Source organism: Halichoerus grypus, chromosome X (genome assembly GCF_964656455.1).
Source record: "Halichoerus grypus chromosome X, mHalGry1.hap1.1, whole genome shotgun sequence".
NCBI classification, from domain to species: Eukaryota; Metazoa; Chordata; class Mammalia; order Carnivora; family Phocidae; genus Halichoerus; species Halichoerus grypus.
Window position 1 is genome coordinate 27,057,291 of NC_135727.1, and position 24,625 is coordinate 27,081,915.

Genomic DNA, 24,625 nt, shown 5'->3' on the forward strand with positions numbered 1-24,625 from the left:
CTATATTTTACAACAGCTTATGTATGTAAACTTAAATCAATTTATAAAAGAAACATGTTTAAGATTATTCCCAAATATGATATAGGTAATACATATCAGTTTTAAAACATGGCCCAAAATGTTTGACACTGCTCTTCAATAAGAAGTGGGGTCTATTCCTTTATCTAGGACTGAAGGCAGTAAAATGATGCTTCCAAGATTAACTCATTAAACACCATTCAACTTCTGCACTGGGTTCTTGCAGCACTAGAGAACTAGACACTCCTGCTCAGGACACTCTCCAAACCCAGAAGCCATACTATAAGAAACCCAAGCCACATGAAAGAACCATTTGTAGGTACTCCAGGTAACAGTTCCAGCTGTGCCCAGCCTTCAAGTCACTCCAGACTAGGCACCAAACATGAATAAAGAAGCCTCCATGGAAGTATAGTCCTTCACTGTTTATGTAACCTCTGAGCATTAAAGCTGTCTCAGGTAAGGCCCCAACCATGACGAATGGGAGCACAGACAATTTCATCCCTATTTAGTTCTGTCTGAATTCTAGACCAAGAGAATCATTAAGCCTAGTAAAATGATTGTTCCTTTACATCACTAACCTTGGAGTGATTTGTTATACAGCAACAGATAACTGGAAGAAGGGCTATTTCATCAATAAAGATACAAAAATATTTAATGAAATCTTACCAAAAAAGATCACCACATCACATTAAAAACTTATTCAGAAAGATCAAATAGAATTTGTACCAGGAATAGAAGGCTGCTGGAATAAAAATAATGCAAGCTAACACCTTAAAATATTTTAAAATTTTAATCATCAAATAGTAAGCTAAGAATTTATCCAATAAAATTGAACATGTATTATCTAATAGAACTAGGGGCATATACACATATGATCCCTCCTTTCTTTATTTTTCTTTTAAAGACTGATTTTTTTAAAGATTTTATTTATTTATTTGTCAGAGGGGGAGAGCGCACAAGCAGGGGGAGTGGCAGGGAGTGGAAGAAGCAGACTCCCCGCTGAGCAGGGAGCCTCATGCAGGACTCGATCCCAGGACCCTGGAATCATGACCTGAGCCAAAGGCAGACGCTTAACCAACTGAGCCACCCAGGCGTCCCAGATCCCTCCTTTCTTAATATATAATAACTATTTTAAAACCAACAGCCAGTCTTATACTTATTCTCACCTATAATTACTGAAATAGGTATATCCTGGGATACAAAAAAATGAATAATACACAGTCCCTGATCAAGAAATTAATGATCTAGAAGCAAATTCAGACATATGCATACCAATAATACAATATATTAAGTGCTATAATGGAAAGAGAAGAGTAAGAAATATATTCAAGGGGAGAAAGAGACAGAGCCCAAGAATGCTTCTCAAAAGAGTGACATGTGATTTAAGTCAATCTTATGTGATATGGAAAGAAGGAAAGAAGACTATTCCAGGCAAAGGGAAAAACAAAAAGAAAGGTGAGGGGGTGGAGGGTGGGGCTGAGGCAGAGTACATACTGTGGCGGGGAATAGGAAGCACACCATAAAAAAAATCTGGGCTGGAACTTTTAGATAAGGAAGAACTGTTGGAAGCTTGTAAACAGGAGACTTCCTTGATCAAATTTCTTATTACCAAGATAACACAAGTGGGAGTATACAAAACAAACTGGAGGTAAAGAGTCCATTCAGGGAAATCAATGGAGAGATACTGTGGACATTCCACTTTTAAGGGTGAAAGCACATTTAGAAATAGAAAAACAAATAACATAGAGGTACAATCTTAATATATGACAAACCATAATCAACATAAGGAAAATGTTCATTCTTTAAACACTGAGATACCATTAACAAAAAAATTAAATATAAAGCTAAACCCTCACATTTTCTATTAAAAATTTTTGATGAGCCAAAAAGTTAAACAAAAACCCTATAGACTAGACAAAAATAGAACAGCCTAATTAGCTGTGGATATAAGTTGAAATTTCTGATGTTAACAAAAATGAAAGATATCAAAAGATTAATGCATTTAACAGCTTAGAATAAATATTATAGAGAAAAAGTATAACATAAAAATAAAAAGGAAAGTAATGAAATGGTATATATAACATAACTGAAAGAATTTATTCCTTTGATAAAGTTAACCCAAAATGGGAACCAGAGAACCAGAAAGAAGGGGATAACTTGTTAAATTAGGGAATGACTAAAGAAACCATAGCACCATAATATAATAAGACATTATTTTTAAAAATATATCAAATGTATATATGAAATAATAATTTAAAACATTAAAGAAATAAAATCCACACCCTCATCACAACTATATAAAAAGCAAACCATGTATGAATAAATGAAGGCAAATTCAAATTTTAAGTCATGTTCCTCTGTACAATTGGTAATAGCTCAAAACAACCAATTTTTATTTTACATGTAAAAATGTGGTTTTATCAGTCCCAACTGATACTTAAAATTTATTTACAAAGCCATACATATTCAGATAAGTCCATATTTACAAATAAGATTTGCATTTGTTACTCTTAAATAACAGAAAACTTAAATAAGGCTAGTTCTCCATAAACCACCCATGTGTACCCTTTTTGATTAAAATTAATTCTCTGAAAACTATTCCCCATAGCTTTTATAAATTAAAAAACAACTTTATTAAGCATGCATATTCTTTTGAGTATAGTGTTTATTCAATTTTTTTTTAAACCGTATGGGCTTAGCCTCCACTGTAAAGCCTAAATGCTTCTATTGTCATAAAATTTTGCAGAAGAAATAAAATTAGGATGATGTGACATGGATATGACTCTCACTTTTCACTCTTCTGCTAAGAAACAGCACAAGTAATAAACTTTGTAATAGACAACAGTGATCAACATAATTCAATTCACTAAAGTGGACAGTGATTATATTAGGTCACTCAACCAAGAATTCTATATGGGCAAAGGACTTCATATTTTAATGGCAGCCATATAAATTCAGGGGAAATTGAAACCTCATAGTTTACATCAGCATATTTTTTGAGCAAATAACTTTTTATTATATGCCATTAAAAGAAAATAATGCAGTAGAAAATGACTCAAGACACAGCTTAAAGGTCTTATGTCTGAATAGACAGATCCCTAGTTTTCTGATGACTTTGTTGCTTTTTTTCTAATAAGCAGTGTTAGATTTTTTTAAAATGCAATTAGAAAACTCAGGGATTTTATATAACTCACTGAAGTTTAAAATGTACAAATAAACTGGGAAGAACACAATAAACATTACCTGCATAGCACTCTTGCCCATTTTAACAACTTCAAACAACATCATGTTTTCCACTCCATTCTGTTGGTGATGACCATTCATTCGGTTTGGACCAGAAGGAGGTTTTCCTCCACCATTTCCACCTTTGCCCTTTTCTCCTGGGCCCTTTTTGCCTTTTTTACAAGTCTGCATAAAAATGCAAGTTAATTAAGTTATATCATTATCCTTGAAAATTCAAAATAAAGCTTCAGCAGAAGCAGTTAAAAGGGTACATAATTATAACATGCCTAAACCTGACCTAAAGAGGCATACCATACACATGTCATGATAAAATGATATGGTTGAGACAGCTTCTTTGTGGCATCAATTTTTTCACTTATAGTATCAGACACCTCACGTGACACTGTAGTAAGGAGCACAGCCTCTGCAGACTGACAGACTGCATGGGTCCAGATTTTTATTAGCTGAGTGATGTTGGGCAAGTTACTTAACCATACTGTGCTTCAGAGTTTCTAATTTGTAAAGTGAGTATAAAACTGTGCCTACTTCATAGGGTTGCTGCTTTAAGGTGCAGACTGCAGTGGGCAGCAAGAATAACAAAACACTTTATCAAATAAGTAACTCGTACTTAGTTCAAATTTTTATTTTTTTATTTATTTTTTATTTTTTTAAGATTTTTTATTTATTTGACAGAGAGAGACACAGCGAGAGCAGGAACACAAGCAGGGGGAGTGGGAGAGGGAGAAGCAGGCTTCCCGCCGAGCAGGGAGCCCGATGCGGGGCTCGATCCCAGGACCCTGGGATCATGACCTGAGCCGAAGGCAGACGCTCAACCAACTGAGCCACCCAGGCGCCCCTAGTTCAAATTTTTAAATTTTATCTACTGTTAGTCTTATAAATTATTGCAGTGCACTGACAAAGGAATTCTAAAAAAGTATGAATAGGTGTATCAACCTCATTCTTATTCTGAATAAATGAAGGAGAATTCAAATGTAAAAAATCATGTTCCTCTGTACAACTAGTGATAACATTTATTATGAAAATTCAGTTAATGAACACTATGGAAATGAAGCCCCTTTATAAGGAAGTTGTCAATACTGGGGAGTGGGGACTTCATAAATCAGTGAAAAGGTTGTCTACATGCTTCAGTTATAAAATACTTCCCACAGCCTTTTAACTTGTTATAGAAAAGCAAGTCATTCCCTAACTCAAGAGTCCTCATTTCTAAAATGTCAGAGTTGTATTAAATCTTTACAGATTAGAATAGATGATTTCTAGGTCTCTTTTCAACCTACACATTTCTATGATCTAGAGCAAGGATCGGCAAACTTTCTGTAAAATACCAGACAGTAAATATTTCAGGCTTTGCGGGCCACCACATTCCATTTCTGTCATATATTCTTTGCTTATTTTTACAACGCTTTAAAAATATAAAAACCATTCTTAGCTCATGGGCAGTATAAAAACAGGCCATAGTTTGCAGACCCCTGGTCTACCGCCAGGTCTACAAACGTATTTCTACTGACAGCCTGTATGTTTCTATACTTTGTTCGACAGACGGTCCTTCCTCCTTCCTCAAGAGTCCAAAATGACCCTGCTCTTAACAACTACTTCAAACTCCTTCCTAACAACTGAAATATATTACTTGTTAATTTACATTATTTTGTTAATGAGATTCAGTCTTTGTGAACTTGTCATTAATTCTTAATTGTAGAATAAAAGGTTATTGTCCCCAGTAAAAGGAATTTCAGAGATAAGGATGAAAGAAAAGATCAACTGCAGAGAGTACACTAGGATAGTATAAAATGTTAATGTTAATTAAATGGAATTATATATTTGCAATTTATCTATCATATGCTTCAATATTCCCTGTTGGTATGGAAAACTAATTAGCACAATTAAAATGGCTCAATGCATATGCTATGCTAGAAAAAAAACAACGTGGAAGGAATAATACAGGAAGTACAAGAAGTAAACATGCTAACCTGGGCACAATCTTGTAGATTAAAAACATCTCTAAAGACTATGGGGTGGAGGGCGCCTGGGTGGCTCAGTTGGTTAAGCCTCTGCCTTCAGCTCAGGTCATGATCCCAGAGTCCTGGGACGGAGCCCCACATCAGCCTCCCTGCTCAGCGGGGAATCTGCTTCTTCCCCTTCCTCTGCCCCTAACCCTGCTTCTGCTCTCACCACCTTTTAACAGGTGTGGGCTCAAATCCTTTAACCACTGAACTTCTCTGGACCAGCTTCCTATCTATAAAATCAGTAAGTTTTCTAATTCACAGAGTGGTTCAAATATTAAATTAGAGAACATATTTTTAGCACAGTGCTTGGAACATACATAGTATAGTGTCAAAGCGTAGTTACCATTATTATTATAATAAATCATTAATCTGAGCCCTAATACCTCATTCATAGCAGTGACTATACAAAGTTAAAGTGTGGCACAAAAACTTTGGGGAGTCCTCTATTCAGATGCCACTGTGAGTCTTGTCCCAACCTGTAGATTAAATCAAAGTCAAAAGTATATTTTCAGTTTTGCAAGATGGTTGCAGAACAAGAAAAATTGGTTTTCAAATGAATAACCATATACTACCCACTAGAATTTGGCTGTCTCTGGACAGTCATGAGTTAACATTTTATTCATTCACTTTTTCTGTCTCAAAATTTCTACGTTTTAAGAGATTAAAAAAGGATATGAAATTATGAAACATGGATTATGTGAACTCTAAAAATATATGCCAAGGATTAAATAAATTATATTCCATACATAAAATGGGATGCTCTGACACCATTAGAAATGATAGGAAAAATTCACTGATAGGAAAGCTGCTTACAACATACTATTAAGTTTTAAAAGCAAATTAAACAGTTTGCATAGTATGAATCCATTTAAGTAAGATTCTATGTGCATGTTTATAGACAGGTATATGTACAAAAGAATGCTCATCAAAATGTTTAAAGACTATCTTAAACTGTGTGATAGGTTTACAGGGAAATCTACTTTGTTCACTGTACATTTCTGTATTATAGACTGTTTTTTCTTTTTTTTAAGACTTTATTTGTCAGAGAGAGAGAGCACAAAAAGGGGGAATGGGAGAGGGAGAAGCAGGCTCCCCGCTGAGCAAGGAGCTCGATCCCAGGACCCTGGGATCATGACCTGAGCCAAAGGCAGATGCTTAACTGACTGAGCCACCCAGGCGTCACTATTATAGACTTTTTAAAAGTAAATGTGTCAGGGTGCCTGGGTGGCTCAGTCGGTTAAGCACCTGACTCTTGATTTCAGCTTAGGTCATGACCTCAGAGCCATGAGATCAAGCCCCACATGGGGCTCCATGCTCAGCGTGGAGTCTGCTTGAGATTCTTTCTCTCCCTCTCTCTGCCCTTAGCCCTGCTCGTGCTCTCTCTCTAAATAAATAAAATCTTTTAAAAAAAATTTTTACATAAATAAATGAATAGATAAAAAAATAAAAGTAAATGTGTTGTAAGAAAATATAAATCCAAAATTCATTTGGGAAGGAAAATGGTGAACAAAAAACAAGTCATCTTTTGCACACTGTATTTACACACATGCACAGTCAAATGTACTTTCCAAAACATCAAAATAATTTAACAATTCACCAAGTAATCCAGAGTCCTCAGGCCATGCATTCATATTCTAAATATGCATTCTATTGACTCAGGACCTCACTTTGTTAGGTTTTTTTTTTTTTAAGTTTTATTTATTTAAGTAATCCCTAGTGGGGCTTGAACTCATGACCTGGAGATCAGGAGTTGAGTGCTCTTCCAACTGAGCTGGCCAGGCGCCCCTCGCTTTGTTAGTTTTTATTCTTGACACTACTTATAAAGAGTAAAACTCTTGTCAACTGTAACCTATTTGACTTAAACTGGTCATAGGTTACATTTTTAGGATGCTTTAGAATAAGAAATTTTATTTTTGTTTGCTTTGCTTTATGTTTGACTACTCATGCGTAAATAAAGCCAAAAGAATATCACATTGTGCTTAGCATACTGTGCTTTACAAAATAAACTATTAGAAACAAGTGTTGGTGAGGATGTGGAGAAAAGGAACCCTCATGCACTGTTAGTGGGAATGTAAACTGGTGCACCCACTGTGGAAAACAGTACAGAGGTTCCTCAAAACATTAAAAATAAACTACCCTATGATCCAGTAATCACACTACTGGGTATTTACCCAAAGAATACAAAACCGCTAATTTGAAAGGATATATGCACCCCTATGTTTACTGCAGCATTATTTACAATAGCCAAATTATGGAAGCAGTGCAAATGTCCATCAACAGATGAATGGATAAAGAAGATGTGGTGTCTATATATACAATGGAAAATTATTTAGCCATAAAAAAAAAGAATGACTTGCCATGTGCAAAAACATAGATGGAGCTAGAGAGTAAGTCAGAGAAAGACAAATACCATATGATTTCACTCATATGTGGAATTTAAAAAACAAAGAAAAAGAGAGAGCGAGACAAACCAAGAAACAGACTCTTAACTATAGAGAACAAACTGATGGTTACCAGAGGGAGGTGGGTGGGGGCGATGGGTGAAATAGGTGATGGGGATTAAAGAGTATACTTATAACAAACACTGAGTATGTATAGAATTGTTGAATCAATATATTGTACACCTAAAACTAATATTACACTGTATGTTAACTATACTGGAATTAAAATTAACTTAATAAAATTTTTTTAAAAAAGAGTGCTGTATTATTAATTTCAACTTTACAATAGTGGAAAACAGCTAATCAAAAGATATTTGACCTAGAAGCCAAAGAAACCATGTGCATTCAGAAGGCTTACCATACCAATCGGGGTGGGGGGGAGCACTTTTAAAAGACAACATCTGAGACATAACTAAAACAGCTATATTTTATATGTACATATGCATATATGTATACAAATGACCTTAAGAACCAAAATAAAGTCATATATTCTGTACATACTTTTCCTTTGCCTTGTTTTTGGTTTTTTCCTTCAATGTCTTCAAAATCTGTGTCAGAAGAAAAATGTGTTTCTGACTCCCTGTGACAAAAGATAAGCAATTATTTAAAACTTTCCTTAGAAATATAGGTGGAGTTTCTAATTTTTGCCATATTTTCTAAAAGAAAGGCTTGGTTAACTCTTTACAAAACTCCTTATTAGCATTAGATATAATTAAGATGCTTCCCCAAAACATCATACCATAGCATATTACCAAACATAAAATTACATAACAAACTACAAAACAATGATCTAAAACAAACAAAAAAAATCTAAACATTTTTTATTTTCTTAATTTTTAACCGAGACATAAAAACTTATAATACCAGTGGCTCTCAAAATTTTAACCCTAGGAACTGTGGTGTTCTATTGTAATGGCTGGTTTCATTTTCTGATTCAAGACCATGGAATTCAGAGAAGACTGCATTTTAACACTAGGAACTGGATGACCTTTACTAGGGAATTTCAGTAATATTAAGAATCCTCTGACCACTCCTCTCTCACTCAAAAAAAATATTTGTAATTCTAACTACACAAAACATGTACTTCTGAAAGGATATGTATAAAACATTTTTACAAACTAAACCATTTGAAATACAAGAGGGAAATGCTAATTGATCAAAATCCTTTATGAAGTAAAGAGGTGGTACACTACAGTCAGGAGAACTGTTTCTAGTACTAAGAAACTGTGATCTTAGACAAGTGACAACCTCTCAATCTTTTCATCTATAAACAATGTATATGCAAGAAAGAATGAAATCTCTAAAGTCTCTTCAATCTCTTCCAATATGTAAATCTATAATTCTAAGAAGTTGTCCCTTATTTTGCAGTAGGTGGGGTGTTTTATATAATCTGGATTTTCTCACACATAAGGAAGAAGACTAATTTAAATACACATGTGTAATGCTTCCTATATATGCAAACATGGTCAATCTACCTAAATAGTGGTAACATACCCTCATTTAAATGCTGAAGGCAAGGCATACTTGAAATCTGGGTCATAATGGATTTTAGAATTGAGCCACACCCATAAAAGATAAAAGTTTTACCACTTCAAATATGTAATCCTAGTGCCAGTTTTGCTTAAAACAAATGGAATCAAAATGCAAAGCTATTCTTTCTAAAGCTAGTCTTCTCTAACTAGATTTCTTCTATTTCCATTTTTATTGCTAAAATAACCAGCTGTCCAGAGGCTATGAGGTAGAAATACTTTATATACCTATCGTAATAGTTAAGGTGCTAGCAAGGAAAAAAATTACTATTTATAGCACCTACAATGTAATTCAAACAATGTATTGAAGATAGTGGCAATCCTAACTATGTCCTATAATGTTGTGAGGAAAGGGCCTATAAGAAGTACCATTTCCCAAGAGTTAATGCACCAAAACCTGAATGACTACTGTAATATTAACCCTGAAACTTATGCCTGTTACATCTTAAGAAGATTGTGGTCATCAATATTCTATACAGCCTTGCAAAAAAAAAAAAGAAAGAAAATGTTTTTAAGTATCTTGCTGTATATAAGTAATACTTCTTTCTTCCCAAGACATTTGTGGGACACCAGCTCTCTTAGATCCGTAACTGCTATTAAGCCTGCAAACAATCACTAGTCTTCGCAATATTCCAATGGCCACAGAGTAATCACAGGCTCAATTACACTCTTAATCCGCATCTCCAGGCTATCCCAACTAAAAGAATGAACCACTAGAGGTTTGATTACTAACTGGAAAACCTTATGAAGAAAGCTAAAGTGAGTAATCAGGATAGGAGTCTAAAATAACCCCAACCAGAGAAGAAATATTCTTGAAAGTCTGTCTTTCTCCAATGTTTTCCTCTGCTTTTTAGATCAAAAGAACACCACCACCTATCCCAGGTAAAATAACCTATGCTAGTATGTTTATGGAGCATACTAGGTTAACCTTTTAGTGGCTTGAAATTTCATGAGTCACCTATCATATGACTGACTCTTCCACTCCTTTCTCTTTACCCTGCCGTCCATCTCACATACCCAACCAAATACTGTCTATTCTACCTCCACCACATCAATTCCCTCTTATCCATTATCCTATTTCAGGCCTTAATTACTTGAGATATTCTAATTGTCAGTAGTCTAGTTTATAATACAAACATTCTTAATTGTCTCCAATCTTAATTAATGTATTTAAGAAATTTCATAATTTTATAATACTCTGAGGAAAATTATTTTTTCCTCAGACTATCCTGTATCCTCCCTCTAACAAAAACAAGAAATTTCCCTCAAGAATCTTCAAATAGAGTCCATATACACTGGGATTAAAATCACATTAAAAAGCATACTTCGAAATACTGGCAATATACCAGTAGACCACCTTAGTCTCCACCGAAAATAATAAAATTATTTTAAAAATGAAAATCTATAAAGCATCAAAAGTAGACACTGGCTACCATTATGTACAAAGGTATCTATCTGAAGTTTTCAAAATTTTTAGCAACCAAATTATTTTCAGATCAAGTGTTATAAAAATTCCAACAGCAAATACAGTAATGGTGCATATGTGTATAGTTAAAAGGACCCAGAGGCAGTTTAAAGGTTCCTTTTTCACTGAGGCACCTCATGAAACTGCAGCTTAGTATGAAAACCACTATTACATACAGTAGCTCAAATTCCTTCCTACATCAAATACTAAAGAGTAATTAGAATAAAAGTTGAAAAAGAAGTAGAGGTAGCTTTTAAGACAAGAGTAAAGAAAATACCTATGTCGAAGTCACTTTATAGACCAATAAGCATGTAATTTGTTTAAAAAAAAAAAAAAATATATGGATAGCATGTCCAACCCTCCCAGATTTGTTTAAGCCTATTATCAGTGGATTTTATAAAAGAAATCTGGTATTACACCCTAAATACTACTATGTGGTATATATTCCTTACCAATGAGGACACTTAACTTTTTAAAAATTTCACGGCACTCCCTCAAAACAGTTAGTATTGTAAAACTAAATATGGATTCAAAGAACTGCACAGCAAAATAATAAATTATACTGTATCTAAATTAAAAAATAAATTTAAAACATAGTACAAAAACACCATGGAATCACTGTTACAGAAATCAATGAGCACTGATATAAACTGTTTCAAAATATACATACTTATATCTTATATATTAGATCTTCTGCAGAAATAATTTTAACTGAAGTTAATATATTTCCCATTTTGTGGAAAAGGATTTAAAAATTTTCATAATATACTTACTGTAGTAGATTAAAATCAGTTGGTATTTCTGGAGCTGCTATCATTTCTTTATCATCTTCTGGAACACCTCAATGTCAGAAATATATTCATAGATTTACGTGGGTAAAACAATGGTTTGCTTCTTTCTTCTAAGACAAACAATTCCTTTAAGGGAAGGGATGCCGTATTTATTACCAACAAATGAAAAATATTGGGAAGGATATCTACACTCAAAAACTAAATTTCCCAGGGCCTGCTACTGTCCTTTAGTAAATAAGGATTTTTTTTTCCCCTTGCATTTAACTGTTTTTCTTTTTTAAGATTTATTTATTTATTTGAGAGAGAGTACGCAAGTAGGGGGAGGGGCAGAGGGAAGGTGAGGAAACAGACTCCCCGTTAAGTGGGGAGCCCAATAAGGGGCTCGATCCCAGGACCCTCAGATCATGACCTGAGCAGAAATCAAGAGTCAGACGCAGTAGGACGCTTAACCGCATGAGCCACCCAGGCACCCTGCCTTTTTTAGATAATGGATTTGTTATAAACTGCTGCAGTCCCACAACAGTAACAACAGATACAAAGAAAAGCCCTTGTATTATAATTATTTTTAAAATTTGTCATGATTCTCGCTCTTTGGTCTTAGCCACAGAAACAAGATGCTGAAGGGAAATAATCACTGGAAAGTACTGCCGTTAAGACACACACTGTGCCACCACTGCAGCTCTAAGGCCTACCACCTTCAGAAGTCGACCTGTGGCAAATGTGGCTATCCTGCCAAGCCGAAGAGAAAGTACAAGTGAAGTGCCGAGGCTAAAAGACGAAATACCACTGGGACTGGTCCAATGAGGCACCTAATTGTAAACCGCAGATTCAGGCATGGATTCCATGAAGAAACAACACCTAAACTCAAGAGGGCAGCTGTTGCAGCATCCAGCTCATCTTAAGGATTTCAACGATGAGTCAAACAATAAATCTTCTGATTTTAATTAATAAAAATAAAGTAAAAATTCATTATGATTCTCTAGCCTGGCTTAAAAAGACATATGCCCTAAAAAAAAAAAAAAAAAAGACATATGCCCTAACTAGGAACAGGATGTGACTCTTTTACTGGTCCTAAAATCCTCATGACAAGTTTAAACCATAATACAAGATGCCTGAAAATTCTACAGCTTTTTGCTGATGATGTACAGTACAGTTAAAAGGAGCTAGCTAGGGGCACCTGGCTGGTCATGAGTTCAAGCGCCACGTTGGGCATAAAACCTACTTAAAAAAAAAAAAGCAGGTTCTTCTACACTAGAAGAAACATACAGCCCAAAATCTTACTCATTAATAAATAACCATGATAATACCACACGGTTTGAACAGGGAAGGGGAAAAAAAGGTTAGCTCTGATCTATTCCTTTAAGGAACTTACAATCAATTTAAATACCAATAATGTCGTATGGACAACAGATGAATACCATTCATGACCAAAAGAAGTTTAGTTTGGCCATAGGAAGGATATTATTTCTGCTTTTGAAGGTCCAAGATGCAGTTCCTGAGAGAAAGATCTAAAAGCAAATGACAAGTCTATAACAAAAAAGAGAAAATAGGTGGAGTCTGAAGCTCTTAACCTTGTGCATAACTTTCTTTTATAATTTTCTTATGTTTTCCTTTTATTTCCATGTGACTCTAGTACTTGATGGCTATCTAAAGAAAAAGCAGGTAAGACTAAATATATCCAATTAATAATAAATGTTAAAATATCACATACTAACTTCTAACCTCTCAATAAAGAAGACATTATACAAGAAACTGATAATTCAATTTTTCCATTAATTTTTAAGATTTTTAAAAGTAATCTCTACAACCAACCTGGCGCTCAAACTCAACCCCCAGATCAAGAGTCGCATGCTCTACCAACTGAGCAAGCCAGGTGCCCCATTTTTTCCATTAATATTAAATCTCTAAAAAACATCATAAATGGCTAGTAATATTCAATTAATAGAAATTCAAAACACTGAATTTCCTAGCTCACTCTAATTAAGCTACCATGAACAACAAAATAATGAGGTAATAGGACAAACAAGAATGAATAATCCACAAATCAAGCCCTGAATAATCAAGAGTGGTCTATACCACCACTTTGAGGTTTTTTTCCTGAAGAGTACTGATATTATAAAATCTTTATTTAGATATGACTGTTAGAATGGTCTTCTCATTGCACCAAATCATGGTCCCAGGATTGTTCTCCTCTAAAACCACTAATTGTTAATCTGTTAATATTCGTATTATAACTGAAGGAATTATCTAAGTAGCACACAAGAGTTCTGAAGCTTGCCATCACATGTAGGATACACCCCAGACTCCTAAAAGTCCCAACTTACTAAAAGAAAAAAAACTATTTCTTAAAAAACAATTTTGTTTTTTATAAGGGAGCTGGAGAAGTATAGAGCTAATAAGTTCTAACCAACATGTCAGGCAATCTAGATGGCAAGTTGGAAATAAAGTGCTTGTTTTGTCTGCCTACCTGCAATGCCCTCTACCCACCCCTCCAGCATTTTATAAAACCAAACTTGCTGCAATCCTTAAATATACAATTTTTTAAAAGTAGTTCATAACTATATTCTCCTAAGGGACATAAAGAATGTATCAGCTCTGAAAAGCAGAGAACACCAAATAAAATAAGTATTATGTGATACACTTTTCACCTTCCTCTAAATAGCACATTTCTAGTGTACATGTTCTGCCAGGTCAAATTATTTTGTTCAGTATATAGGGCATATTAACATTTATTTGGTAATTAGAAACCAAAGCAAACACAAAAGAAAAATGGAATTTATTAAGATGTGAGTCTCCCAGACGAGGTGTCTGTATTTTAAAAAGAAGTATCACGACAAGGTCTAATAGATGTAGAAAAAATTATTACACTGGCCAACTCCCTATCCCAGTTAAATATTTGTTTTAAGGAGTTTCTAAGTATTAAAAATCCATTCAACCAATTAGAAATATCTACCATGTACCAAACACAGTGCTGGGCACTGGGGAATACAGTGGTGAACAGGAGAGATCCTTGCCCTTATGGAACTACTTGTACCAATAAACATGAAAATGTGTTTCTACAAGAAGGCACTTACCTCTATTGCTACCTAATATTATTAAATATAAATACTAAACTGCTTGTATCTGAGTTTTTACTATTTTAATCATTGTCTAAACAACCAATTTGCCACCAAAACATTTCTTCACAGCTCAGAAGATAAGTTGCTTTGTACTTTAAAGGAGGAGAAGCAATGGGTAAATTAGCATTGGGGTTTTTTTAAGAATGTAAACTTTATATGCAGGAAAGGCTATGAATTTTTTTCCTTTTAAATGTCTACAGCTATATATAAATACAATTTGGTTACCGCAAAGATTTACATTAAAAAACTTATAAACAAGGTCTTTAAATATACTTAACACCATTTGTCCTAAGTTGGAAAACCCAAAACTGTAATAATATGTAATGTTCAAATAAAAGTATGAGTTTAATGATCAAACTCACCACACCATTTCTGGCCTACTATAGGTTACTAATTTTTAAAAAAATATGCTCAAAGATCACAAGGTGGAGCTCTCACCTAGTGTCAAGGAAAAACCGAGACTTTTTTTTTAATCACATGTACCAATTCTCTGCAACTACTATAGAAGAGTTAACATTCCAAAAGCTTTGAAAGATAAATCATAGAAATGAAATTTGCTTTAACTCTCAATCACTATGTTCCTTTTGAGAAAAAATATATCCAAAAACAATTAGCTTCTATTTCTCCTCACTGAAAACTAAGCAAACATATTTGTAGATAGGCTGAATATACTTTAAAACCACTTCCTTAGGCTCAAGTGTACAGTATACTGCCATTAAAGGTTTGTTAAATACATTCATATATAATTATTGAATTAAAAATGGGTGATTATATATTTTTAATTCTATACATTAAATTCAAGTAAACGCTCTCAGCAGCACTGCTTTTGATATAAACAGAGATCCAAAAGCTAAAACTTGTTCACCATAACTTTTTCAAATTATCTATAATAAATATGTTTATGGCCTGTTACTCAGTTTACCTTACATGTTTAATTCAGTAACAAAAAAGCGTTCTTCTCTCACTTCCGAAAACATGTTGGACACCAATTACTATAACATTTAAACACAAACATGTAAAAAAATTATATAGTTATGCTTGCATCTTTAACTTCAAATGACTTGCTAATTCATTAAAATTATCCCCCGAAAAAGTAAAAATACACAAAAAACCTGTTTTTCTATGATACTGTTTAAAAATCTTAAAGTAATTTTGATTTTTTGGTAATAAAAGAATTAACTGTTTCAAAGTTCTTTTAACTCAATCCCAAGTGGTCTCAAGATAAAAAATAAAAAGCTGCAAACCAGAAAGCCATCACTAACAAGGTCCCTCAGAACCCACATATTATTAAGGAGTGAGGGAAGCACTTAAAGTAGCTAGGTGTATTATTTCCCTAAAAATGCAGAAATATTCAGCTGCTAACAGCCAGCAAATTTAGCACATACAAGCATGCTAATCTATTATCTTAACACTCCTTTACACTCCTCCCAAAGGATTACATCCTTCTATCTATGAGAATCACATCCAAGAAATATATATAACCTGAAATGCCACCATCACTATAATACAAACACTTGAAAGTAGGAACTACCTAAATGTCCAGCCATATGTTAATTTATGGTACAAAAATGCAATCAGTAGAAAACTCCTACAATGAAACTATTTATGATGACTGTAGCAACATGGGTCAAGTTTGATGCATCAAAGCCCTATATTAGGATGCAGTATTACAACAGAAAAGCAGCAGCAAAGGAGAACAGTTAGCATATCAGGGTGGTGACAATGTAGGTGATTTTTACATTTTTAATTTACAATTTTATTGTTCGTATGGAAAAAGTAAATTATGAGGGTGGAAATGTATTTTTTAATGTCCTCTTTTAAAACCTCAACTACCTGAGGAATTATAAAATCTCTCTGCTGGTAAAACCTGATTTATTCATATTTCAGGTCCATAATCTCATAAAGTATCTACAAAAAACTGAGTGCTATCATAAAATTATCTTTTTTTAAAAAGTAATCTCTACACCCAACATGGGGCTCAAACTCATGACCCCGAGATCAAGAGTCACATGCTCTACCAACCGAGCCACCCAGGAGCCCCCGAAAAACGATCTTTATCATGTTCATCTACTCAAGATTAGCAGGGAACAAAAACTATGAACTCCTGACAAGACCCATAGGCATGCTCCTTTTACTGGCCTATCTACTTAGAAGACAACAGGAAGAAGTCTGTCATTTAGGTTCAGATCATGAAATGTTAAAAGGTAAACATAGTTCCTACAGTAGTACATTTAATCAAAACAGCAAGTTATTATCATTCCTTACATCAAATGATAGGTGGCAACTTTGAGTACATAGTTAAGAAATGAAAAGCTCACCAAAAACACCAAAAAATTGTTATATGTAAAAACATACATTCAAGGGGCGCCTGGGTGGCTCAGTTGTTGAGCGTCTGCCTTCGGCTCAGGTCATGATCCCAGGGTCCTGGGATGGAGCCCCGCATTGGGCTCCCTGCTCCGCGGGAGGCCTGCTTCTCCTTCTCCCACTCCCCCTGCTTGTGTTCCTGCTCTCGCTATCTCTCTCTCTCTGTCAAATAAATAAATAAAATCTTTAAAAAAAAAAAAAAATACATTCAAAAGAAGAAAATCTACTGCCCCTTTAATGATTACTAAGAACTTAAAAAAAGATTTCTCCTTGCTCAAAAAGGTATTTTTCCTCCCTATGTTTATCTCCCCAATTTCTGCTATAAGTCTTCTGAGGAGATGACAAGGTGAAAACAATGACAGATCAAGCAATGATCATGTATACCCTGACCAGGTAAAAAAAATTTTAACCAAAACATTTTTTAAGCCCCTGGAGGCTTGAACTCACGACCCTGAGATCAAGACCTGAGCCAAACAAGATCAAGTCGGACGCGCAACTGACTGAGTCACCCAGGCGCCCCTAACCAAAACGTTTCTTGATAGCATACTCAGATCATAGCTACATACGTGTATCATTTGCAAATATATTTTCATTTCCATAAGCCTGGATGGAGTCCTTAAGAATTTCTAATGGTAGTTTGAGTCCCATGTTGGGTATAGGGATTACTTAAAAATAAAAATCTTAAATAAAAATAAAAGAGAGACTTGCAAAAAAAAAAAAAAGAATTTCTAATGGTAGCACCTGCTCTAGCACAAGAAAAGGTAACCTGGAAATGGTACTGGAAGAAATCTGCATACTCAAGAGAATTAATTACCTTGTCTACATTTTCTAACTAACTGACAGGTCAAATATCTGCCCTTACAAACTTAAAAAATAATATACAGAAGGAAGGCAGGAGGCCAAAAGTAAAAAGACTTTCTCAAGTAACTAAATAGACAAATTGAACACAACTAACGCCACAACACTTCTGAAACAATTTCTACTTTCAGGAAGAAGGGAAGGAGCAAGCTGGGGCACAGATAGGCATCACTACACATTGCCAGAAAGGAAAGCCAGACAGAACTGGAAACATCCACCTGTTCCCCTCCTATTTTTAAGTATGTGATAGTAGGTGCTCAGCAATCTTCCTCGTTTCCTTGTCTACCCACATTCCCCCAATACTTTCCAAATAGGACTCCAGTCTTAAACACAACTAGAATCACCTGGCCCAACCTACATACTCAGCTTGCCCCAGATCTCGACCATCAGTTCTGATTTCTGTAGAAAATTTAGCATGCCACTCCTGAACTTGGCAACAAATGAGTACTACCAGTTGTGGTTTGGGGTGGGGAGAAGAGGGAGATAAGAAAAAGGTTCTGCCTTATTCCTGCAGACCCACTACTCTCTCACCCTATACTCAGTTGTACCCTGTGCCTGAGTCATCCCAGGATCAATACTCTACTTTGTTCTTGCTATAAATTATCTACCAACCCCATCCCAGGAACTGGATTCCTGCCCCTAAACTCTAAAAACAGTCTCTCTCTGTCTCTCCAGTTGCCCTAATCTGAATGCCACAACCTCCTCTCATCTGTCTACCATACTGGCACTGGCTGCTGCTAGACACTGGACATCATATCATACCTGATATACTGGACATGTATCAACTATCCAATTCCAAGTCTGCTGCTTCCCCAGTGTGCCCTAACAAGCTGCAGTTGATTTTTATAAATATCAAAACATATAAATACTAAATAAATATCAAGCTAAATATCAAAAGAGATAAAATATTTGTTTTATCATATACTATCACCTTAAAATCTTATCTCAGTCTGCCAAGGTCAATAGCTAAATCATGAATAATTTTTAAAAATACTGTCAATGATCACTCTTCATCTCACTTATACCAGAATACCATATTCAGCTTTTTGCAGTTAATTTAAAAAATATATATGCCCCCACTGACATAACTTTCTGTATGTTAAGACATCATGAATAAACAGTGATAATTACAACTGGGTGTAGCGGCTATCAACATTTCAGAGGTGAGACCCAATTAGCTGGTATAAATGAATATCTAGATTTGAAAATCAAATATACAACCATGAGCCAAATTCATGTGTGAACACTTGTAAATGGTATACAACATTAATATAAGCACAGTGCATTATTACCATCAAGCCCACTTCACATTGGGCACCACTGGCTCACTGGCAGACTTTAAGCAATAGCAGATATCAAGACAGATTTCATAGCAAAGTAGATGAAAACATCTACTGGATTTTCAGCCTCGGTTTCAAGGGAAATCCAAATTTTTATTTCACATATTCTCAGATTACATCAAAATTTCACATTTATTTATTCAAGGTGTACAAAAAGTTATCTAAATGAAATACTGAGTGTTTATTACTAATTCACAGGAAGATGGAGATACAATTGTAATTAAGATAATAACAACAATAACAACAATAAAACAACTAAGTTAATAACAATAAACAATAAAAGCGAAGTGTAAACAAGCTAAACCACTTTATGGAGGATAATGGGAAATTTTAATATAAAATTTAGAACTGTGGGGCGCCTGGATGGCTCAGCGGTTAAGCGTCTGCCTTAGGCTCAGGTCATGATCCCAGCCTCCTGGGATCGAGCCCCATGTGAGCCCCATGTCCTGTTCCCCGCTCAGTGGGGAGTCTGCTTCTCCCTCTGCCCCTGGCCCTGCTTGTGCTTTCTCGCTCTCTCTCTCAAATAAAATCTTTAAAAAAAAATTATTAAAATTTAAAATTGCAGTTACTACTAGTAAGCACAAAATTTGTCATTTTAGTATGACCACAAAACACAACATACATGCTACATATTTAATATTTTTTGTGCCTTCCATTTCTGTTAGATAACACCCTATTAAAATACCTAGCATTAGCATCCACTTGATACAAACTGCTGAACTTTCTACTAACATGCACAGTATACAATTCATAGGCTTGAATTATATTCATATTGAAGTTTGGAAATCCAATATGCTTTCCCAATGAAGTTTATAAATCAGTATGGATACTTCCCATTTCTTATTTCAGATCTAAGAGGATGGTTCTCCATTTGGTAATTCCACACAAAGACAATGACAGAAGAGTCTTATGTATTGTACTCCATATTTATTTAAATTCTAACCTTTAGGTTTCCTAAAGATTAAAACATGTAAATGACTTTTCATTTTTATTTTTTTAAAGATTTTATTTATTTGTCAGAGAGAGAGAAGGAGAGAGCACAAGCAGGGGGAGTGGCAGGCAGAGGGAGAGGGAGAGGCAGGCTCCCCACCTAGCAAGGAACCCGATGCAGGACTCAATCCCAGGACTCCTGGGATCATGACCTGACTGAAGGCAGATGCTTAATCGACCGAGCCACCCAGGCGTCCCGTAAATGACTTTTTAAAAGTTAAATTTAAGCCAGATAGACACTACGAAAAACCTCAGACCAACATCCCTGATGAACACCAATACAGAAATCCTCCAAAAAATACTAGCAAACCAAATTCAACAGCACATTATTAAGTATTATACACCATGACCAAGTGGGATTTATTTCCAGAATGCAAGGCTGGTGCAATGCACGAAAATCAAGCAATGAACCATATTAAGAGAATGAAGGACAAAAAATTTCATAATCGTCTCAACTGGTGCAGAAAAAGCATTTGATAAAATTCAATACCTTTCCATGATAAAAACACTCAACTAAGTAGGAACAGCAGGAAAGTACTTCAATATAATAAAGGCCACTTATGAAAAGCTCACAGCTAATACTATATTGAATGGTAAAAGACTGAAACTTTCCCTTTTAAGATCAGAAATAAGGCAAGGATGCCTGCTCTCACCACTTCTATTCAACATAGTATTAGGAGTCCTACCTAAAACAGTTAAGCAAGAAAAAGAAATAAAAGATATCCAAATTTTAAAGGAAGGAGTAAAATTATCTGTTTGCAGATGATACGACCTTATACATAGAAGACCCCAAAAATTTCACATTCACACACACACACACACACACACACACACACACACACAAAACCTATTAAAATAAATTCAGCAAGTTGCAGGATACACAGTCAATACACAAAAATCAATTGTGCTTCTATACACTAACAATGAACAATCCAAAAGGAAACTAAGAAAATAATTCTATTTACAATAGCACCAAAACAAAAAAATTCTTAGGAATAAACCTAACCAAGGGAGGTGGAAGACTTATATACTGAAAATTACAAAACACTGCTGGACGAAATTAAAGAAGACACTTGGGGTGCCTGACTGGCTCAGTCAATGGAGCATGCAACTCTTGGTCTCGGGGTTATGAGTTTGAGCCCCACACTGGATGTAGAGATTACTTAAAAATAAAATGTTAGAGGAAAAAAAAGAAATTAAAGAAGACACAAATAAGTCTAAAGATACCCTATGTAAACTGAATGGATTACTGTTATTATTAAGATGGCCATACTACCCGAAACAATCTACAGATTCAATGCAATCCCTATCAAAATCTCAAGAGCATTTTTTTTGCAGAAACAGAAAAATTCATCATAAAACTCAAGGTACTACAAATAACCCAAACAATCTGGGGGAAAAAAAAGGAAACAAAGTTGGAGGAATCACACTTCCTGATTTCAAAACATATCACAAAACTACAATAATCAAAACAGTGTGCTACTGGCATAAAGACAGACATACAGACCCAACAGAAGAGAATGGAGAGGGCAGAAATAAACCCTTGCATACACATCTAAATTATTTTTGACAAGAGTGCCAAGACCACTCAATTGGGAAAGGACAGTTTCTTCAAAAACTGGTGCTAGGAAAACTGGATATCCACATGCAAAATATGAAGATGAACCAATCATTATCTCACACCATATACAAAAATTAATTAAAAATGGGTTAAAGACCTAAATCTAAGACCTAAAACTATAAGAGTTCTACAAGAAAACATAGAAGATAAGCCTCATAACACTGGACTCGGTAATGATTTCTTGGATATGACACCATAAACAGGTAATAAAAGCAAAAATAAACAAATGAGACTACATCAAAAATTTTACACATCAAAGGACACAATCAACATAGTGAAAAGGCAAACTACAGAAAATATTTGCAAATCATGTATCTGGTAAGAGGTTAATATCCAGAATATATAAAGAATTCCTACAACTCAACAACAAAAAATCAAGTGACACAAATAAAAAATGGCTAAAGGACTTGAATCAAAATCAATCAAAACCACAATGAGATACCACCTCATACCCTCTGAGACGGCTAGAATCAAAATACACGCAAGCGTCTGCAAAGATGTGTAAAAAATTGAACACCTGTGCACTGCTGGTAGGATTGCAAAACTGTGCATCTGCTATGCAAAACACTATGGGGGTTCCCCAAAAATTCTTAAATGGAACTACCATATGATCCAACAATCCCCACTTCCAGGTACATATCCAAAACAAATGAAAGCTGATTCTCAAGATTATTTGTACACCCACATTCATAGCAGCACTGTCCACAATAGCCAAGAGGTGGAAGCAGCCCACATGTCCATCAATAGCTGAATGGATAAACAAAGTAAGATGTATACATACAACGGAATATTATTCATCCTTAACAAAGAAGGAAATCCTGTCACATGCTATAACACGCATGAACCTCCAAGACATTATGTTACATGAAATAAGCCAGTCAGTCACAAAAAGACAAATACTGTATGACTCCACTGAGATGAGGTACCTAAAGTAATCAAATTCACAGAAACAGAAAGTAGAATGGTGTTTACCAGGAGATGGAAGGAGTGGGAAAGGGGGGGTTGTTTAATGGGTACAGAGTTTCAGATTTTCAAGATGAAAAGTTCTGGAGATGTTACACAACAGTGTCAATGTAATTGCTGAACTGTCCACCGTTAAGATGGGAGGCACTTGGATGGCTCAGTTAAGCACCGGACTCTTGATTTTGGCTCAGGTCACGATCTCAGAGTCGTTAAGACTGAGCCCCGTGTCGGGCTCCACGCTGGGCATGGAGCCTACTTAAGATTCTCTCTCTCCCTCTGCCCCTCCCTCCACCCCCCTCACAATATCTATCGCTCTTAAAAAAAAAAAAAAAAAAAAAAGGTTAAGATGGTAAATTTCATGAGTTTTTTACAATAAAAAATTACATTTCAACCTTTTACCAATTTCTTTATCATATAAATTCACAAGATTGTATAAATCACCAAATATTTGAGAATACCTTTCTACTGAGCAAGCATACTTTAGACCTTAACTATTGGTATCTTTTGAAATATAATTTTCTTTTAGAGGGAGGGGGTGGCAGATGGGAGAGGGAGAGAGAGAATCTTAAGCACAGGGCTCGATCTCACAACCCTGAGATCATGACCTGAGCCGAAATCAAAAGTCAGACGCTTAACCAATTGAGCCACCCGGTGCCCCTGAAATATAATTTTATAAATAAGCCACTAACAATTGATATCTACACTCGAAAGTACTTGTTTTGGCAAACAGATTTTGTTATCTATTTAATATGGTAAAAATGAACCAAAGCTTGTGTAACTTTATGGCAAAGGATCCAAAGAAATACCTAGCTTTTCAAAAAAAAAAAAAAAAAATGGAAGCACTTAGTTGAACAATGCAAGCTAGTCCCAGCTACATTTTCAAATTTACTCACCACATGGTATGAAAACGATCACTGAAACCCATAACATTTCTCTCCCTTGTTCAAAATTTGATGGAGTAAGTTTCATAGAGAACAGCATGTAAATTAAAGCTGGAAAAAAGCAAAAACAACCTTCTAGCAGCAATCAAGCAAGCTGCAGTCAAGGGCTAACATGCTAGAATTGCATCATGTGATGATACTAGGAATTAAAAGTTACTGATCCCTAAAATATAGCATGTGCTTCCATTAAATTTGGGGGAGGGAGCTTATCATTAGTGTACATCATAAAGATGATCCAGTAAGAAAAGATATCAAAATGTTAAAACATATACAAATTACTGGTACTAGATGTTACAAGGGGCCCCAACCTTTTGCTCTGTAACCTATTCCATTTTTAGTGCCTTTATACACCCATGAGTGTATTTCATCTACCTTCGTATGCCATCCAATGATGAAAGAGAGGGAGACAAGACCAACTCTCAATATGAGCTCTAAGATGATGGGAATTTTTTAAAGTCCTGGAGCAATGAGACCAAAAGACTACCTTGTTTCTAAACTACCACAAATATATTAAAGCATCCTGAAAAACAGCCCCCAAAGGATTATCTAAATGCTAAAAAAGGAAGCAAAATAATAATTCAGCACACATTTAATATTAATAATGATATGCTACTAAGGGAAAATATATACTAGAACTAATGTTTTAAGTATTAGGTACCCTTGAAAGTATACTATACTGCAGAGAACTCAAAACTACTATCTTAAATTGGAGAGATTTATAGTTACTGCAACCTTACTTTTAAGACATAATTTGTTGTACTAATGATTTTATCTGCTCAGTCATTAGAAAAGAAACTTCTCAATTAGAAAACTCTTTCTACAGAAAAACATGTGTTGCAATGATCCACTTCACAAAATAATTTAGCTAAAATCTGAAAACAACATGCGTAAGGAGATTCTTCATACGCAAGTATCTCCCATTTTATTCTATGATTATTACTT

The 24,625-nt window shown here is 35.0% G+C and overlaps 1 protein-coding gene across 6 annotated transcripts in view; it reads right to left on the reverse strand.

Annotated features, from left to right (window-relative positions):
* The window catches only part of STAG2 (STAG2 cohesin complex component), a 129,546-nt gene that overhangs the window by 68,028 nt on the left and 36,893 nt on the right, over positions 1-24,625 (reverse strand). For all 6 annotated transcript variants that reach the window (XM_078064337.1, XM_078064332.1, XM_078064336.1 and 3 more), the window contains 3 exons: positions 11,470-11,613; positions 8,204-8,282; positions 3,262-3,426 (listed from right to left, as the gene is read on the reverse strand). In XM_078064337.1, the coding sequence (XP_077920463.1) occupies positions 3,262-3,426; positions 8,204-8,282; positions 11,470-11,513 (288 nt within the window). In that variant the 5' untranslated portion in view covers positions 11,514-11,613. The remainder of the gene's footprint in view (positions 1-3,261; positions 3,427-8,203; positions 8,283-11,469; positions 11,614-24,625) is intronic.